The 19,770-nt window shown below is 51.5% G+C and overlaps 1 protein-coding gene across 2 annotated transcripts; it reads left to right on the forward strand.

Annotated features, from left to right (window-relative positions):
- Positions 1–1,024: 1,024 nt before the first annotated feature.
- Positions 1,025–19,123, forward strand: CARD8 (caspase recruitment domain family member 8). 2 transcript variants are annotated; one of them, XM_064721002.1, is made up of 15 exons: positions 1,025–1,119; positions 2,918–2,949; positions 4,703–4,759; positions 5,239–5,289; positions 7,321–7,368; positions 7,460–7,503; positions 7,618–7,667; positions 8,568–8,788; positions 10,904–11,154; positions 12,319–12,453; positions 12,676–12,814; positions 13,909–13,962; positions 14,055–14,138; positions 15,507–15,776; positions 18,170–19,123. In XM_064721002.1, the coding sequence occupies exons 1-15, from the start codon at positions 1,091–1,093 to the stop codon at positions 18,187–18,189; spliced, it is 1,485 nt and encodes a 494-aa protein (XP_064577072.1). In that variant the 5' UTR covers positions 1,025–1,090; the 3' UTR covers positions 18,190–19,123. The 2 variants fall into 2 exon arrangements, with proteins under 2 accessions (XP_064577072.1, XP_064577071.1); XM_064721001.1 differs by having other exon boundaries at positions 1,047–1,119; positions 4,643–4,759.
- The last annotated feature ends 647 nt before the right edge of the window (positions 19,124–19,770 follow it).

Genomic DNA, 19,770 nt, shown 5'->3' on the forward strand with positions numbered 1-19,770 from the left:
GGGGTCTGAGGGCCGTGAGGGCCCTGAGGGGTGTAAGGGGTGTGAGGGGTGCGAGGGGTGTGAAGGGTGTAAGGGGTGCGAGGGGTCTGAGGGGTCCGAGGGGTCTGAGGGGTCTGAGGGCCCTGAGGGGTGTAAGGGGTGCGAGGGGTGCGAGGGCCGTGAGGGCTGTGAGGGGTGCGAGGGGTCTGAGGTGTGTGAGGGCTGTGAGGGGTGCGAGGGGTGTTGTGAGGGGTGTGAGGGGTGTGAGGGGTGTTGTGAGGGCCGTGAGGGGTGTGAGGGGTGTGAGGGCCGTGAGGGGTGTGAGGGGTTTTGTGAGGGGTGTGAGGGGCTTTCCCTGCCTGCAGCTCCGGAATTCCCCTCTCCCAGGGACTGCAGGGATGGGGGCACGTGCGTGCCCAACGCTGCTGGGGCTCTGGGATTTATTGCACTGCCGAGAGGCTCCGGGAGCTTCAAAACGCTTCTGGTTAAGAGGCTTCTATTCCCTTTTTATTCCCCTTTTTAGTCCCTTTTTATTCCCCTTTTTATTCCCCCTTTTTATCCCTTTTTTTTCTTTTTCTTTTTTTTTTTTTGATAAATAAAAAAGTCTGAATACACTGCAGGTTTGGGCTGGTTTTTCCCCCTTTCTTTTATTTTAACTTTTTCTTTTGTATTTTTTTTTTCCCCTAAGCAGCTCCGCCAGCAGCAGGCAGATCCTGACGTGTCCACGGTCCCTTCCCACCCAAACCATTACAATACGTGTAACAACACAAATATCCTAATAATTAACACGGAATGCGCCCAGAATATGAAAATTATCTGTTTATTAATGAATTACATTATGAATTTTTATTTGAATTATGAACTTTTTTCCATGATGAATTTTTTTACATCATGAAGTTTTATCTGTTTGTTTATGAATGACATTAATGAATTTATTAATGAATTACGGCTGTATCCGGACGGACATCGAGCAGCGACGCTAATGGCAACCGTCCGGGTGTGTGCGAGGGGGCGTGTCCGGGGCGTATCGGGGGCGTGTCCGGGGCGCGTCCCGCTGGCCCCGCCCCCCACGCGGCAGGACGCGCCGTTCCCGCTCGGTGCAGCCGCTGCGATGTCCAGCCCGGCTCCGGAGCCCGACAGGTGAGCGGGGCTGGGCCGAACCGGGCTCGCTGCGCCCCCCGGACCCCCCGAGAGCCCCCCGGATCCTCCGCCCGCCCCGCGGCTGCGCGCCCTCCCCGCCACCCTGCCCGCTATTGTCGCCTCCCGCTGTCCCCCTGCACCCCCTGCACCCCCCCAATGTCCCCCTGCATCTTCTACACCCCCCCCAATGTCCCCCTGTCCGTCCCGATGTCCCCCAGCCCCACCCCCGCATCCTCCCATCCCCCACCCACCTGCATCCCCGCATCCTCCATCCCCTCCCGACCGCCGTTCCCGGGCACCGGAGGGTCCCTGCCGTGCCCGGCCCGTCCCGGTGGGCGCGGGTGCCCATCCCGGCCGTGCACCTGCAGCGGGGCTCGCTCCGAGCCGGGGCCGCGCCGCCCTCACCGCCGCCGCCGCCGCAGACAAAGCGCGGCTCCCGCTCCGCCCCGGCTCCCCCCGGGCTCCCCCCGGTGCTCCGGTGCTGCCGCAGCCCCGAGCGCGGCTCTTGTGTTTATCTGCCCGAGCGTTTATCGCGCCGGCAGCCGCCGTGCCCGTTCCCAGCCCGTGGTTACAGTTATTTGTTAGCGCCGTGCCCGCCGGCCCGCTCGCTGCGTTGTTGTTTCTGTGTTTTCTCCTCCTCCCCTCCCCGTTCTGCGCCGTTTGCCAGCGCGGGAGGAGGGAAATGAATGCAGCTGGAGGGGCTGGAGGGAAGCGATGCCGATCTTAGCAAGCCAGCACTTGGTGGAAGGGTTGAAGGGTTGCACAAACACTGCCTGGCTCGGCTGCCGGCCCTGGGCAGCATCCAAATCCTCCAGATAAATAAATTTACTCTTTTTTTTTTTTTTTTTTTTCCTCCAAGATACAGTTTGGAAGAGTAAACTGTTGTGTAATTTCTTGTGGGGCAAAAGCTTTTCCTCTTCTTCCTGCCCTTGACCCAGAAAGTTTTGCAGCCCCTTTGCTGTGCTTTGCCAGGACCCCCCAGCTGAGCTGCTCAGGAATCCTCACTCATTGATTTTCCTGCCTCTGCCATTCCCATCTGTTTATTTCTTTTCCAATTCTGTGGCTGAGGGCCCCAGTGTGGTGATGCCCACTCATTCCAGGTGCCCTCCAGGAGCTTCCAGGGTGGCCAAAATCAGCCCCCAGAGCTCAGCAGCTCCCAAAACTCAGCTTCACCATCCCCAGCATCTCTGGGATTGCACTGTGACCTTCACAGCTCAAAAAAAACCTGCTGGATGCTTCTCCACCTGGGCAGGGCAGAGGCTCTGGGAGGTTTCGTGGTGCCACCACAGTGCAGTGAGCTGGATGTCACCTGCTGCTTTATGGTGGCTGCACCCAGGGCCATCCCCTTCCTCAGGGCAGCTTTTCCTTGCTGGCTCTGCCTGGCAGCTGTCGTGGAGCTCCTGGAAAAGGTTTCCAAGCAGGATTTGAATTCCTGGATGATTCACACGGCAGGTTTCCCTTTTCCAGGGGCGGATGGAGGTTGGTGTGGGTTTGCCACAGGTGGCTGTGCTGCAGAGCAGGGTTTATCTATCTGGGTCTCCTGCCTGCCTGGGGATTGCTTGGATTGCTCCCAAATCCAACGGGCACTGGCACAGGCCAGAAAGGGCTGGGAGAGGAGCTGGTGCCAGTGGGAATTGTGTCCAGGTGTGCCCAGAGTGCCAGCAGGGAGCTGGTGCTGCAGGAGGGGAATGGGGAATGCCCAGCCCCAATCTATCCCCCTGCATTCCCGGGGCTGGGAGCGGTGCCAGGGTGGGAAGGGCTGGCAGAGCTCTCACGTGTGCCTGCTTTTGTCTTCCAGCGGGGCCGAGTCCCTCTCCTCCGATGAAAAAGGTACAGGGGCTTCGGGAAGGGGAGTGGGAATTCTCAAAGTGCCTTTAAATCCAGCTGGAAAGGTACAGGGATCTTGGGAAGTGCCCATCCTTTGGAATAGGAATGGGATTCTAAAACTGGCTTTAAAAACCACTTGGAAAGGTACAGGGATTTTAGGAAGTGCTCATCCTTGGGAATGGGAATTCTGAAGATGGCTTTAAAAACCAGTTGGAAAGGTACAGGGATCTTGGGAAGTGCCCATCCTTGGGAATGGGAATTGTGAAGATGGCTTTAAAAACCAGTTGGAAAGGTACAGGGATCTTGGGAAGTGCCCATCCTTTGGAATGGGAATGGGATTCTAAAACTGGCTTTAAAAACCACTTGGAAAGGTACAGGGATTTTGGGAAATGCCCATCCATGGAATGGGAAATTGTGAAATGGCTTTAAAAACCAGTTGGAAAGGTACAGGATTTTGGGAAGAATCCGCAACTTCATGTACACTGTGTTGAATGAAAGCCCGTCCTTGGGGAAAGGGATGGGAATTCTGAAACTGGCTTTAAATCCAGCTGGAAAGTACAGGATCTTGGAGTTCCTTTGGAATAGGAATGGGATTCTAAAACTGGCTTTAAAAACCACTTGAAAAGGTACAGGGATTTTGGGAAATGTCCATCCTTGGGAATGGGAATTCTGTAATGGGCTTTAAAAAAAATGGAAAAGTACACTGATTTTGGAAAATGCCCATCCTTGGGAATGGGAATTGTGAAGATGGCTTTAAAAACCAGTTGGAAAGGTACAGGGATCTTGGGAAGTGCCCATCCTTTGGAATAGGAATGGGATTCTAAAACTGGCTTTAAAAACCACTTGGAAAGGTACAGGGATTTTAGGAAATGCTCATCCTTGGGAATGGGAATTCTGAAGATGGCTTTAAAAACCAGTTGGAAAGGTACAGGGATTTTGGGAAATGCCCATCCATGGAATGGGAATGAATGCCCATCCATGGAATGGGAATGGGAATTCTGAAACTTACTTTAAAAACCAAGTGGAAAAAGTACAGGTATTTTGGGAATAGCAATTCTAAAACTGGCTTTATAAAACCATTGCAAAAGTACATTGATTTTGGGAAGTGCCCATCCTTGGGAATGGGAATTCTGTAATGGGCTTTAAAAAAAATTGAAAAGTACACTGATTTTGGAAAATGCCTCTTGGGAATGGAATTCTGAAGATGGCTTTAAAAACCAGTTGGAAAGTACAGGGATCTTGGGAAGTGCCATCCTTGGAATGGAATGGATTCTAAAATGGCTTTAAAACCAGTTGAAAGGTACAGGATTTTTAGGAAATGCCCATCCTTGGAATGGAATTCTGAATGGCTTAAGAAAGCAGTTGAAATGGCTTACCAGGATCTCCTGGCAGTGCCCCTATCATGAATGGGAATGAATGCCCATCCATGGAATGGGAATCTGGGAATTCTGAAACTACTTTAAAAACCAAGTGAAAAGTACAGGTATTTTGGGAATAGCAATTCTAAAACTGGCTTTATAAAACCATTGCAAAAGTACATTGATTTTGGGAAGTGCCCATCCTTGGGAATGGGAACAGGAATTCCCTAACTGGCTTTAAACCCTTGGTGTAAGCCCTTTGTGGATTCCTCTGGTTTTTTATGCTGGGTTTTAAAATGCCTGTTCTTTTGTTATTTATTCCCTTTCTCTGAGTGCAGAATTGTCAAGAGAAGAGTTAAATCCCTCTCCAACTCTCCCTCCCTGCCTTTCCCTTGCAGAGGTGACTCCCAATGGCATGGAGGGATCGTCGGGATCGGCCGAGGAGCAGCCCGAGGGTGAGCCCACCATGGCTCAGGGGTTGGGATTTCCTCACTCCTGCATCCCACATTTCCCCCCAGCCACATCCCCAAACACATCCCTGCCTTCCCAGTGCTGGTTTCTCCCCAAATGACATTTATAGCAATAATTAATTGGTTGGTGCCTGCACACGAGTCACAACTGGTGGGACACGCAGCTCCCACCAAGGCTGCTCCCACCTGCCTTGGGAAACCACAATTTAACTGGGATGTGCCATGGCTGGAGCTCCAGAATTATCCCAGGTTGTGTAAAACATGAGAATTCAATATTCTGAGCAGCCTTCAGAAGGGCCTGGGTGACTCCAAATCTCCCCTGGTGTGGGATTTGGGATTTGATGTTTTTCCTGCCTCTGTAGCTCTTTCTTTTCTGTTCCATTCTCTAACCTGCTGCCTGGCCTGATGGATCCAAACCTCTGGGTGGATCCTGGACTCACATTCCACCTGTGCCTGTTTTTAAGGAGAAGCCAGTTCTGAAGACAGCTCCAGCAGCAGCTCAGAAGAGGAGTCAGGTGAGCAGGACATTGTGATTTATTTACCTGTAATCCCTTTTTTACGACTGATGTTCAGTTTAAACCAGCTGCTTCTCCTGGGTATAACCTCACAGTTATTAGGGAATGCTAGCTCTGATTGCTTTCCCATTAATTTTTTTGGGAGCCAATGATTTTCTGTCAATGATCAAAGGGCAGGAGCTCCGAAGAGGAGTCAGGTGAGCAGAACATTGCGATTTATTTTTCTGTTTTCTTTTTAAAAACTACTGTTCAGTTTAAACCAGCTGCTTCTCCTGGGTAGAACCTCACAGTTATTAGGGAATGTTAGCTCTGATTGCTTTCCCATTAATTTTTTTGGGGAGCCAATGATTTTCTGTCAATGATGAAAGGGCAGGAGCTCCGAAGAGGAGTCAGGTGAGCAGAACATTGCGATTTATTTTTCTGTTTGCTTTTTAAAAACTACTGTTCAGTTTAAACCAGCTGCTTCTCCTGGGTATAACCTCACAGTTATTAGGGAATGCTAGCTCTGATTGCTTTCCCATTAATTTTTTTGGGAGCCAATGATTTTCTGTCAATGATCAAAGGGCAGGAGCTCCAAAGAGGAGTCAGGTGAGCAGAACATTGTGATTTATTTTTCTGTTTTCTTTTTAAAAACTACTGTTCAGTTTAAACCAGCTGCTTCTCCTGGGTATAACCTCGCAGTTATTAGGGAATGTTAGCTCTGATTGCTTTCCCATTAATTTTTTTGGGAGCCAATGATTTTCTGTCAATGATCAAAGGGCAGGAGCTCCGAAGAGGAGTCAGGTGAGCAGAACATTGCGATTTATTTTTCTGTTTTCTTTTTAAAAACTACTGTTCAGTTTAAACCAGCTGCTTCTCCTGGGTATAACCTCACAGTTATTAGGGAATGCTAGCTCTGATTGCTTTCCCATTAATTTATTTGGGATGCAGTGGTTTCCTATCCCTGATCAAAGGGCAGCAGCTCGTGCTGCTTTCACCACGCAGACACAGCACCCCAGACACAATACCCACGGATATTTTTACACCACAGCAGTTTTCCAAACACCAAGAGGCCATAAATTTCCTCCAAAGTTGGCAACAGAACTGGCCAAACAGGATGGACAGGAAAAGAATGAAAGGAAGTGTTTGCTGTCGGTGGGTTTGTGCTTCCATGGATCTGCTGCCAGCAGTTGTGCTGGTTTTATGTAACACTGATAATTTAACAATCCCAATGGTTTTGCTGGGCAGAGGCAGAGGGGTGGGGTGGAGGAAGGCTGTGGGTCAGGGTGGTTTGTTGTGCCTGTTTCCCCCTGCCCAGGAAGGGAAGGCAGGAAGGATTCCAGGCTGGCCCAGCCTGCAGCTCCCATCTCTTTGGGAAAAGGAGCTGCTGGAGAGCATCCCTAGGAAATGAGGGCTGGGAATGAGGAGCTCCCAGAGCTGGGAGTGTTCCTGGGGCTGTTCCAGCCCTGCTGGGCTGGGGCACACAGCCAGGGCTGGCTGCTGCCTTCCTGCCTCTCCCAGCCCATGGTTATCCCAGGGGTTTTTGGGGTTCCAGGGTAGCTGGGACAGCTCCAGCATCGCTTTGGCCTGGGATGGGGAAGCAGCTGATCCTGCAGCTCTGCCTCTCCCCTGCTCCCTTAGGACACAGCCTTTGGCCTGAGGTCTCAGCTCTGCTGCAATTCCACCCTGCTGGGTCCAGCCAGGAGAATCCAGGCCCTTTTACATCATTTTGGGGACAAACGCCCTGCAGACAATGTTTTTTTGGGAAAGCTGTTCCCAGTTTCCATGCTGGGGGCTGAACTTTGTCCTTGGCACCACAGGGCTCACCCCAGGGTAAACCTTTCCTTAACCCCTGTGAAAAGTCCCAGGAGTTTGGGCAGTTTAGGAGCTTTTGGCAAATTTGTATCCTGATGTTCAGCCTCACCCTCAGGCTGTGCAAAGCCTGCAGGCACTCTCAGGAATGTTCTCCTAAGGTGGATTTAGGCAAATGGAGTTGTGGGAGCAGAAACCCCCTGGACATGGAGATATTTACTCCAAACTCCTTTTCACTAGATGAAGAACAGGAGGAGAAGGAATCCCCACCTTACTGCAATGAGTCAGGTAGGAACAGATCTCCTGAGGGCTTTTCTTTTATTCCTGGCTGTTTAATTACTTGGCTTTTCATGAGCTCGTTTTTCTCTTTTCCCACTAGGAGGGAGCTGCTTGCCACCCTGTGAGCACTGCAGGAATGAAAATGTACGTTTGTGGGCAAAGAAACACCCACTTACTTTGCATGAGATCATTTGCAAACTGTAATTCTGCTCTCTCCGCACCTTTTTAAAGACAATTTCTTTTAAAATCTATTTCCAGGACCAGACGGAGCAAGTGACCCCCAGGAGACTTGCTGGAGGACAATTCATGTATGATTTTTTTAATTGTAATGGGTTTGAGTTTACATTGTTCTCATCAAGGCACTTCAGTCTTTGGGTGGGCAAACAGCTCATTTGCTGCACAAATGCATTTGGATCTATACTGGAGGTATAAATCCTTAAAAATCACAGTTTAGAGCCTGTGCTGCCTCCAGATCCTGGTCCAAGACAACTCCTGGGAGGGTTTTTCAGGATGCTGCCTTGTCCTGCTGCAGTAATGAGCACAGGCCCATTTTCATGTGCTTATTTCAGCCTGGCTGCACAGGAGGCATCTTGCCCTGTTCACCCTCCCCTTTAAGCCCTGCGTTTCCCTGGGGTGCAGCACTGTCCCCCCTCTGTGTGTCCCTGACTCCATGTTTGAGAGGGCTTGATTTATTATTTTATGGTATATATTACAATAAAACTATACTAAAAGAATAGAAGAAAAGGTTTCATCTCAGAAGTCTAGCTAGGAATAGAATAGAATAGAATAGAATAGAATAGAATAGAATAGAATAGAATAGAATAGAATAGAATAGAATAGAATAGAATAGAATAGAAAGGAATGAATAACAAAGGTTTGTGGCTCGGACAGAGAGTCTGAGCCAGCTGACTGTGATTGGCCATTAATTAGAAACAACCACATGAGACCAATCCCAGATGCACCTGTTGCATTCCACAGCAGCAGATAATCAATGTTTACATTTTGTTCCTGAGGCCTCTCAGCTTATCAAGAAGAAAAAATCTTAAGGAAAGGATTTTTCATAAAAGATGTCTGCGCCCTTTGCATGAGAGCAGCTCCTGGCACAGGAAGTTTTATGCAAAACTCTCCTTTTGCATAGGCTGGGTGAGCCCTGAGCCGATTTTGGCAGGGCTGGGGCAGCTGCAGGCTGAGCTGTGGTGTCTCTGCAGGATGCAGCTGGAGGCTGAGGGCTCCTACCAGTGCAGCAGCACGGGGCTGATCTTCGAGGTGACGGGCAGGGCCAGGATCTCGTACTGCCTGCTGTCCTGGAGCAAGTTTGCCCGGCTGGTGCGGCCGCCCTGGATCGTGGGCGGGCCCCTGTTCGACGTGCGCTGCTCGGCGCCCGGGGCGCTGCTCTCCATCCAGTTCCCGCACTGCCTCTGCCTCGGCGGTGAGTGGGGACAGAGGGCTGGGGTGCCTGGGGGTATTTACAGACATGGACAAGGTGGGGTTGCTGCTGACAGCACCTCGAGCTGGTTCATTTTCCAGCATCGGTCTCATTCCAGGGCTGTGACAATGGGAAGATGCCAGCAGCTCACACTCCAAAAAACTTAATGTTACAACTCGCTTTATAAGCTTTTTGACCAAAGCAAAAGGACATTGACAGCAGTTCCATCCAGCCACTGTAAGCACATGTACCTTTGGTTAAACAGTGCTTGCTTATTTCAAATACAATGTCTGCTTGTAAGAGACAAGCCACAGAGCTCCATTCTTAAGCTTTAACCTTCCCAATATCTCCCTAGATAAACTTTCTGTTGCTTAGGGAGTTATTCTAGACAAGCCTTAATACACAGACCATTGTTCTATTTGTCCTTGCTTTTCTACAGTTTAAATAATTTTTCTGCTGACCAACCTCATGGCTGCTGCTTAGCTCCAGTCACAGTTCTGCTGTCTCTGGAGCCTGCCTTTTGCAGCTTTCCCAAAAGCCTCTGATTTTGTGGATTCCCTCAGGGAGCTGCTCTGGGAGGGCAGGGGGCTGTTCTGGGAGGGCAGGAATTATTAGAATAATAATTCTATTATTCTAATTCTATTATTCTATTAAATATAATAATTATATTATAATTCTATTATTAGGCAGTTATCAGCTGCCTGTCCCTAGCTGATCCCACACTGTCCCCAGCTGATCCCACACTGTCCCCAGCTGACCCCAGCCTGTCCCCAGCTGACCCCAGGCTGTCCCCACTGACCCAGGCTGTCCCCAGCTGACCCAGGCTGTCCCCACTGACCCCAGTGTGTCCCCAGCTGATCCCAGCCTGTCCCCAGCTGATCCTGGCTGTCCCCAGCTGACCCCAGCCTGTCCCCACTGACCCCAGCCTGTCCCCACTGACCCCAGTGTGTCCCCAGCTGACCCCACACTCTCCCCACTGACCCAGGCTGTCCCCAACTGATCCTGGCTGTCCCCAGCTGATCCAGGCTGTCCCCACTGACCCCAGTGTGTCCCCACTGACCCAGGCTGTCCCCAACTGATCCTGGCTGTCCCCAGCTGATCCAGGCTGTCCCCACTGACCCCAGTGTATCCCCAGCTGACCCCACACTGTCCCCACTGACCCCAGCCTGTCCCCAGCTGACCCCACACTGTCCCCACTGACCCCAGACTGTCCCCAGCTGACCCAGGCTGTCCCCAGCTGATCCCAGGGCTGTCCCCAGCTGACCCCAGGCTGTCCCCAGCTGACCCCACACTGTCCCCAGCTGACCCCACACTGTCCCCACTGACCCCAGCCTGTCCCCAGCTGATCCTGGCTGTCCCCACTGACCCACACTGTCCCCAGCTGACCCCAGCCTGTCCCCACTGACCCCAGCCTGTCCCCACTGACCCCACACTGTCCCCAGCTGATCCTGGCTGTCCCCAGCTGATCCCAGGCTGTCCCCAGCTGACCCCAGCCTGTCCCCACTGACCCCAGTGTGTCCCCAGCTGATCCTGGCTGTCCCCAGCTGATCCCTGGCTGTCCCCAGCTGATCCTGGCTGTCCCCACTGACCCCAGTGTGTCCCCAGCTGATCCCAGCCTGTCCCCACTGACCCCAGCCTGTCCCCTGCTGATCCCAGCCTGTCCCCAGCTGACCCCAGCCTGTCCCCAGCTGATCCTGGATGTCCCCAGCTGATCCCAGCCTGTCCCCAGCTGATCCTGGCTGTCCCCAGCTGATCCCAGCCTGTCCCCACTGACCCCAGTGTGACCCCAGCCTGTCCCCAGCTGATCCCAGGGCTGTCCCCACTGACCCCAGTGTGACCCCAGCCTGTCCCCAGCTGATCCCAGGGCTGTCCCCGCTGACCGCAGTGTGTCCCCAGCTGACCACAGCTGACCCCAGCCTGTCCCCACTGACCCAGGCTGTCCCCACTGACCCCAGCCTGTCCCCAGCTGACCCCAGCCTGTCCCCAGCTGATCCCAGGCTGTCCCCAGCTGATCCTGGCTGTCCCCAGCTGACCCAGGCTGTCCCAGCCTGACCCCACTGACCCAGGCTGTCCCCACTGACCCAGGCTGTCCCCAGGTGACCCAGGCTGTCCCCACAGGTCAGGGCTCTGGCGTGGCATTCAAGGTGCTGCACATCAAGGGCGGTGGCGCGGCCATCGAGCCCTCGGCCGAGTTCTCGGCGTCGCACGTCAAGTGGGTGGTGAGCTCGCTGTCCCCCGTGGGGCCGCTGATCCACAGCCAGGAGCCCCTGCAGTACCACGGCGCCGTCATCCTCTACAAGGCCATCGACGAGCACCCCTCCCTGTCCTTCTGGGTCTACCTGGCCACCAACAACGACTCCTTCATCAAGGTATGGCCCCCATGGGAGCTGCCCCTGGGCTGGGAGCGTGGCTGAGGAGTCCTGGTTCCAGCTTGAATTCCATCTCATCCCACCCCTGGATGGCACACAACACCTATGAATGCTTATATGGTCTAAGTATGATTTGGGTTTGAATTTTCAGTCATGTTTCATTTGTTGGTGTTTCTAAATAGAAAAGTGCGGCTGGGGCTCCTCCCACTGCCCCAGGCTGCTCCAGCCCCAGTGTCCAGCCTGGCCCTGGGCACTGCCAGGGGCAGCCACAGCTTCCCTGCTAATTCAATCCCAGCCCCTCCCCACCCTCCCAGGGACAATTCCATCCCAATATCCCATCTAAACCTGCAGGCTGTGAATTTGAAGCCATTCCCCCGTTTCTCTGTCGCTGCATCCGTTGTAAATTGTCTCTCTCTGAGCTTTTCCATTCTTTATCCGAGTCACTTCTGCCAGGTAACAAGAGGAAACAGCCTCAAGTTGTGCCAGAGGAGGTTTGGATTGGATATTAGGGGAAATTCCTTCAGGAAAAGGGGGGCCAAGCATTGGAACAGGCTGCCTGGGGCAGTGCTGGAGCCCCAGTGAAAATCTGGGGATTTGGGAAGGCAGCTGACAATGGGTTCATCCGTGTGCCATCAGCTCTCCTGCTGGCAGGGGTCACGTCAGGAATGAGCTCTGAGGAGAGCAGAGAGAGGAGAGGCCATGGGAGTAACCCTGGATAAAATTCCAGCTTGGGAAAATTTGCCAGTTTGAAAATTTGCCTTGCCCTGCATTAATAATGACAATAATTACATTATTAATTAGGAAATTGGGTTTGTGGGGTCATTCAGGAGCTCTGGCAGGAGCAGGACTTTAATTCACCCTATTGCAGTGAGGACAGGGACAAAACCCTTCCTTTTACTCAGCTTGCAGACTCTCTTACCTCATTTCACCCCAGTGGCAGAACAGCTGCAGGGGTTTAGTGATGCTTTTTGAGCATTGTGGTTATTCCACAGCTTTCTGGGAAGTTTGTGGAGCAAACTTCCTGTTTTTACAGGGCTGTTCTGTAAAGCTGGGGCCAGAGAACAGCCCAAGGAGCCTCCTGAGCACAGGTTTTAGATATTAATTCCTCTCCTTAAATGAGTAACATTGCAATAGTAAGCTTGAAATGGTGTTTTTAAATTTTAGGATATCTCCAAGGCTGTAAAACACTCGAAAAGGAAATTTGTTCAGATTGAAAAGCCCCCTGTATGCCAAAAATTACTGCAGGAAGGAAAGAAGTACAGACTGATCTGTGAGCCAGAGGCTGAAATAACTCCTGAGGTGAGTCCCTTGCACAGCCCTTACCTCCTGCACTGCAATGGGCCACAAAGAGGAACCATTTGCCTCTTGGAGCCCTAAAATTTTGGGATGAAATCCTGGTGCCAAAGTCAACAGCAAAACTCTGGGGAAATTGGAGTTTGGATCTCTCCCAACAGCCAGTTGCTTTCTCTTTCGTTTATTTTAGGTAAATATTTACATTTATTTTCTATTTCTGTTGTGCAGGAGATTGAGTTTGTTGACGGGTCCCTGCTGAAGCTGAAGAGTTACTTTGAGGTGTATTTGGAGAAGCCCGATGACTTCACCTTGTCCCTGGTGGAGCAGGACTCGGATGAGACCGTGTGGAAAGCCAGGCTGAGAGAGAGTGAGTGCTGGGCACTGGGGAGTGGGCAGGGCTGGGAGGAATTATTAGAATAATAATTCTAATTTTTATAATAATAATTCTAACCTCAGAGCCCACCCAGGGACACCCCAGGGACACTTCCACTGTCCCAGGGTGCTCCCAGCCCCAGTGTCACTGCCAGGGATGCAGGGACAGCCACAGCTGTGCCAGGGCTGCCCACCCTCCCAGGGAATTCCTTCCCCAAATCCCATCCATCCCTGCCCTCTGGCATTGGGAGCCATCCCCTGTGTCCTGTCCCTCCATCCCTTGGAAATTGTCTCTCTCCATCTCATCCCCACTGAGGTTGATAGTAGAACCCTGAAAATGTTAAAGATAGAACTCTGAAAATGTCGGGCTTTGTGTTTTCTCAGATCAACTGCGCCTGCGTAAGCAGGAGGATAAATGATATAATTGTTAGATGTGGTGATTGTTTAGTAATTAAATATAATTGTTATATAACCATAAGAAGAATCGTGAGAAGCTATATTGGAAATTGAAGGGGGCTATGTTTTGTATGTAATAGAACAATGTAAGTTTAATAATTAACATGAAAGGTATATAATGATAGAATATAAAACCATGATCCTCTTGGATGTATGGACGGAATCAGAGTTGGGTTGTAACACCCCGATTCCCAGAGCTCTTAATAAAAGCACTGCATATAATCACTTATGTGATTATGTGTATGTGACTAACGAGGTCACCCCAAAGCTCCTCCTGTCCAACAATCCCAGCTCTGCCAGCAGAGCTGCTCCATCCCTCTGCTCATGGAATGGTTTCATTTGGAACCTAAAAACCAGTCAGTTCCATCCCTCCTGCATATAATTCCATATATCATCCATAGGATTGCATAATATAATAAAAAATTGCATATTATTGCATTATAACCTGCAGTCTCTCTTGCCTGTTTGGGCCTGCTGCAGCACATGGAGTAAAAGGGGAAAAATCTCCTTCTGTCAAGCCTGAGGGGTTGGAATGCACATTTTGTGGGTTCCAACTTCATCCCTGGGAATTCCTGGAGCTGGGGCCCAGCCCTGGGAATTGCTCAGTGACATTTCCTGCTCTGCCCTCCCCAGGGGATTGGATCCACTACGACCAGAACAAGAACGAGCAGAAGAGGAGCACAGGCAGTGAGTGATGGCCCTGCAGGGTGGGAGCCCTGGGCTCGGGGACAGCGGGGACAGCAGGGACAGCAGTGACAGCCCCTCTGCTCCCTCCCCAGGTGTGAAGAGGAGGAAGCCAGCCCTCAGCATCCTGGAGGAAGAGGGGCTCCACAGCAAAAAGCAGAAAACGGGCGGCACTGCAGGTGGGAAAGGCTGGGAAAGGGCCTGGCTGGGGTTTGGTGTCCTGGGATTGGAGCTGAACTCGGTTTTCAGAGGTTGTTCCCTGTGGAATGGCCCAGGGCTGGGGAAGAGCAGCTGGAAAGGTGTCTGGGGGTGATGGTGGCAGTGGCTGAACGTGAGCCAGGGGTGGCCAAGGAGGTCCTGGGTCAGTGATTGTCCCCTGTGCTGGGGCTCCCCCAGCCCTGGGGCACTTTTGGGTTCCTCACAAGGACCTGGAGGGGCTGGAGCGTGTCCAGGGCAGGGAATGGGGCTGGGAAAGGGCTGGAGAACCCTGAGGGAGCTGGGAAGGGAATGGAGAATCCTGAGGGAGCTGGGAAGGGAATGGAGAACCCTGAGGGAGCTGGGGAGGGAATGGAGAATCCTGAGGGGGCTGGGAAGGGAATGGAGAATCCTGAGGGAGCTGGGAGGGGCTGGAGAATCCTGAGGGAGTTGGGAAGGGCTGGAGAATCCTGAGGGAGCTGGGAAGGGAATGGAGAACCCTGAGGGAGCTGGAAAAGGGCTGGAGAATCCTGAGGGAGCTGGGAAGGGAATGGAGAAAAAAAGAACTGGGAGCTGAAGGGAATGGTAGACCCTGAGGAGGCTGGGAAGAGAGCTGGAGAATCCTGAGGGAGCTGGGAGGGCTGGAAACCTAGGGAGCTGGAAGGGCTGGAGAACCCTGAGGGAGCTGGGGAGGGCTACAAGGAACCTGGAGGGGCTGGAAGGGTGGGAGAACCTAGGGGCTGGGAAAGGGCTGGAGAACCCTGAGGGAGCTGGGAAAGGAATGGAGAATCCTGAGGGAGCTGGGAAGGGAATGGAGAATCCTGAGGGAGCTGGGAAGGGAATGGAGATCCTGAGGGAGCTGGGAAGGGAATGGAGAAACCTGAGGGAGCTGGGAAGGGCTGGAGAACCCTGAGGGAGCTGGGAAGGGATGGAGAATCCTGAGGAGCTGGGAAGGGAATGGAGAACCCTGAGAGAGCTGGAAAGGGAATGGAGAATCCTGAGGGAGCTGGGAAGGGAATGGAGAATCCTGAGGGAGCTGGGAAGGGGCTGGAGAATCCTGATGGAGCTGGGAAGGGAATGGAGAATCCTGAGGGAGCTGGGAAAGGGCTGGAGAATCCTGATGGAGCTGGGAAGGGAATGGAGAATCCTGAGGGATCTGGGGAAGGGAATCAGCCCAGAGAAAAGGGGGATCAGGGGGCCCTTGTGGCTCTGCACAGCTCCTGACAGGAGGGCACAGCCGGGGGGATTTGGGATCTCATCCCAGGGAACAGGGACAGGAGCAGAGGGAACGGCCTCAGGCTGGGCCAGGGGAGCCTCAGGGTGGATTCTGTGGAAAATCCAATGTTTTTCAGATGAAATGGGAGCAAAAAGCTTGACAGACAAGCAGCTGCTGGTGATTGCCAAGCTGCTGGACCGGCACTGGAGGGAGATGGCCATCGAGTGCCTGCAGATGGAGATGAAGGACATCGATGACATCCGCGCCTCGGAGGACGACGTGACCATGCAGAAGCTGCTGCTGCTGAGGAAGTGGAGGGACAGGGAGCAGGGCCAGGGCACTGCAGAGGCTCTGCAGAGGAGCCTGGGGGAAAGAGCCACCTATGAGATCCTGCAGGCGCTGCAAGGTATCAGCCTGAGCCCATCCTTGCTCAGCTGGGGTTGGGAATTCCATCGGGGAATTTACCTGGGGGAAAAACCTACGAGATCCTGCAGGCATTGCGAGGTATCAGCCTGAACCCATCCTGACTCAGCTGGGGTTGGGAATTCCATCGGGGAATTTACCTGGGGAAAAACCACTATGAGATCCTGCAGGTGCTGCAAGGTTTCAGCCTGAACCCATCCTGACTCAGCTGGGGTTGGGAATTCCATCGGGGAATTTACCTGAGAGAATTTACCTGGGGAAAAAACCACCTACGAGATCCTGCAGGTGCTGCAAGGCATCAGCTCAGCTCCTGGGGCAGCTCCTTGAATCTATCCTGACTCAGCTGGGTTGGGAATTCCATCAGGGAATTCCATCAGGGAAAAAGCCACCTATGAGATCCTGCAGGCATTGCAAGGTATCAGCTCAGCTCAGATCCTGGGGAACGAACCCATCCTGACCCGCTGGGTTGGGAATTCCATCGGGGAATTTACCTGAGAGAATTTACCTGGGGACAAAAGCCACCTATGAGATCCTGCAGGCATTGCAAGGTATCAGCTCAGCTCCTGGGGCAGCTCCTTGAATCCATCCTGACTCAGCTGGGGTTGGGAATTCCATCAGGGAATTTACCTGAGAGAATTTACCTGGGGAAAAAACCTACGAGATCCTGCAGGCATTGCGAGGTATCAGCCTGAACCCATCCTGACTCAGCTGGGGTTGGGAATTCCACCAGGGAATTTACCTGGGGACAAAAGCCACCTACAAGATCCTGCAGGCATTGCAAGGTTTCAGCCTGAGCCCATCCTGACCCAGCTGGGGTTGGGAATTCCTTCAGGGAATTCCATCAGGGAATTTACCTGGGGGAAAAACCTACGAGATCCTGCAGGCATTGCAAGGTTTCAGCCTGAGCCCATCCTGACCCAGCTGGGGTTGGGAATTCCATCAGGGAATTTACCTGGGGGAAAAACCTACGAGATCCTGCAGGCATTGCAAGGTTTCAGCCTGAGCCCATCCTGACCCAGCTGGGGTTGGGAATTCCATCGGGGAATTTACCTGAGAGAATTTACCTGGGGGAAAAACCTACGAGATCCTGCAGGCACTGCGAGGTATCAGCCTGAACCCATCCTGACCCAGCTGGGGTTGGGAATTCCATCAGGGAATTTACCTGGGGGAAAAACCTACGAGATCCTGCAGGCATTGCAAGGTATCAGCCTGAACCCATCCTGACTCAGCTGGGGTTGGGAATTCCTTCAGGGAATTCCATCAGGGAATTTACCTGGGGACAAAAGCCACCTATGAGATCCTGCAGGCACTGCAAGGGTATCAGCTCAGCTCCTGGGGAACGAACCCATCCTGACTAAGCTGGGTTGGGAATTCCATCAGGGAATTTACCTGGGGACAAAAGCCACCTATGAGATCCTGCAGGTGCTGCAAGGTTTCAGCCTGAACCCATCCTGACTCAGCTGGGGTTGGGAATTCCATCGGGGAATTCCATCAGGGAATTTACCTGGGGGAAAAACCTACTAGATCCTGCAGGCATTGCAAGGTATCAGCTCAGCTCCTGGGGCAGCTCCCTGAACCCATCCTGACTCAGCTGGGGTTGGGAATTCCTTCAGGGAATTCCATCAGGGAATTTACCTGGGGACAAAAGCCACCTATGAGATCCTGCAGGCATTGCAAGGTATCAGCTCCCAGGGAATGAACCCATCCTGACCCAGCTGGGTTGGGAATTCCATCGGGGAATTTACCTGAGAGAATTTACCTGGGGAAAAAACCTACGAGATCCTGCAGGCATTGCAAGGTATCAGCTCCCAGGGAATGAACCCATCCTGACTCAGCTGGGATTGGGAATTCCACCAGGGAATTCCACCAGGGAATTTACCAAATCACCACTGCACCGTTTGTTCTGGAGGTCAGAGCTGTCTCCCTTCCACTCCCAGCAGTGACTTTTTTTTCTTGTGGTGTTTTTGTCCCTCAGGGATGGGTACAAAATGAAGATTTTTGCCCCGAGTGTGGAGAGCTCTCCCAGCATGACCTGGGTGTCCAGAGCAGTTCTTGGGATTTCCTGCAAGTCCTAAGAGGAGCTGTTTGGGTCTTTACTTCAGGAATGGTTAATTAATGGTTAATTAACATATTCCCTGATGGAGAACTTGCTGATTCCATGATTGATTCTCCCTGGAAAGAACCTGGCTGGAAAATGAAAGGTGGAGAGTTCTCAGTCTCTGTGCCACAGCCTTGTGCTGCCTCAGGGCAGGGAGTTTTTTTTTTTATACATTTATTTTTCAACTTCAAGATTTTTAAATCCGGTTTTTCTCAGTTTGAGTCTTGCAGGAGCTTCCAGAGATCCCACAATCCAGGTGTGTTTTTCCTTTCCCTCAGGTTTCCTGGCTCAGAGCTGAGCCAGCTGGGAGGAGGAGGAGGAAGAGGAGGAGGAGGAGGAGGAGGAGGAGGAGGGAGCTTCCCAACCCAACCATTCTGCTCCCCTGGGATCCTCAGGAATGTTCCTGGTGGGAAATCCAGGCAGGATCCTCCAGAGAAACGTGAATGGAGTTTGGTGTGGGCAGGAGCCACTTCCAAGGCTTTCAGGAGAGCTGGATCCCAGAATTCTGGGCTTCCCCCCCGGGCAAAGCCGCTCCAGGAGGACACAAACACTGGGAGAAGCCACTTGGTCTTTTCCATCACCTGGAAAAGATTTTTTATTTCCTTCAGGGAAAAAACAGGGAGAAGAATTCCCCTGGAACCTCTCACCCCTTTCCAAAGCCACTGAAGCGCCAGAATCGTGAGGTGCGTTGGATTTCTCATGGATCAGGGAAGAATAATCCGGAACTTGTACCAAATTCCTTGGTGTAATCACTGTAAATACGGAATTACTGTACAGATCCTGTGCATCCAGTCCTGGTTAAGCTGTGGTTCTGCTTCCTGAGATTCCCAAAGGTGGGAACACCACTGTGAACTGCAGGCAGCTCGGAATTTCCCCATGGAATTTCTTCTCCCCTCTTTTCTGTATAGCTTGTCACCGTTTTTTTTTTACGTTTTGTAATTCCTTTTTTGTATGAGAAACTTTTTATAATTCTTTTTAATTTTTTTTTACTTGATTTGTTCGAACTTGGATAGAATTTAGGTTCTTAAAAATGTGAGGAGCTGAAATCCCTGTGCTGCAGGATAGGAAGAAAATTGGGAAAAATGGAACTTGCAGAAGAGAGAAGTGACCAGATCCAGGACTGTCTTGTTTTTAAGGCTGTGGGAGACTTGGGATCATCTTCCTCTGTGTATGTTTGGGAAAGGAAAACATACTTTTGAAAAATAAGGATTAAACAGGAAAAATTTCCATTATTTCCATCTGAATTCTGATTTTTGTTTTAGTTGGATGAAATGTTGGGAAGCTGTTGATTTCCTGGGAGGAGGAGGATGGAAGTTGTTCCTCAGCCTCTGGAAAAGCTGGAGGTGCCACCAAGTGCATCCGAGGGGTTTTTTGGGATGGAAATCCCAAAATCTCCCATCCCATTCCAACCCCTGCCAGGGACAGGGACGCCTTCCCCATCCCAGGTGTTTCCAAGAGGGAAATTTGGATTTTGAAGCCAATTGCAGGGAGCTGCCTTCCCATGGCAGCAATATCCAAAGGATTGCAAAGGATTCGTGGTGGATCCCAAGGAACAAAAAAATCACCCTGGTTTTGAAGGAAACCTTGATTTTATTAGGCAATAAATAGAATAAATAGGGAATATCAAAAATAAATCACGGGCTAGAATGGAATATCATCATAAATAAATCAGGGGATAGAATGGAATATCATAAATAAATCCAGGAATATCATCATAAATAAATCAGAGAGTAGAATCATAAATAAATCAGGGAATATCATCATAAATAAATCAAGGAATAGAATGGAATATCATTGCAAATGAAGGAATATCATCATAAATAAATCAGGGATTATAATCATAAATAAATCAAGTAATATAATAATAAATAAACCAAGG

This window comes from Zonotrichia leucophrys, chromosome 9 (assembly GCF_028769735.1).
Source record: "Zonotrichia leucophrys gambelii isolate GWCS_2022_RI chromosome 9, RI_Zleu_2.0, whole genome shotgun sequence".
Lineage (NCBI taxonomy): Eukaryota > Metazoa > Chordata > Aves > Passeriformes > Passerellidae > Zonotrichia > Zonotrichia leucophrys.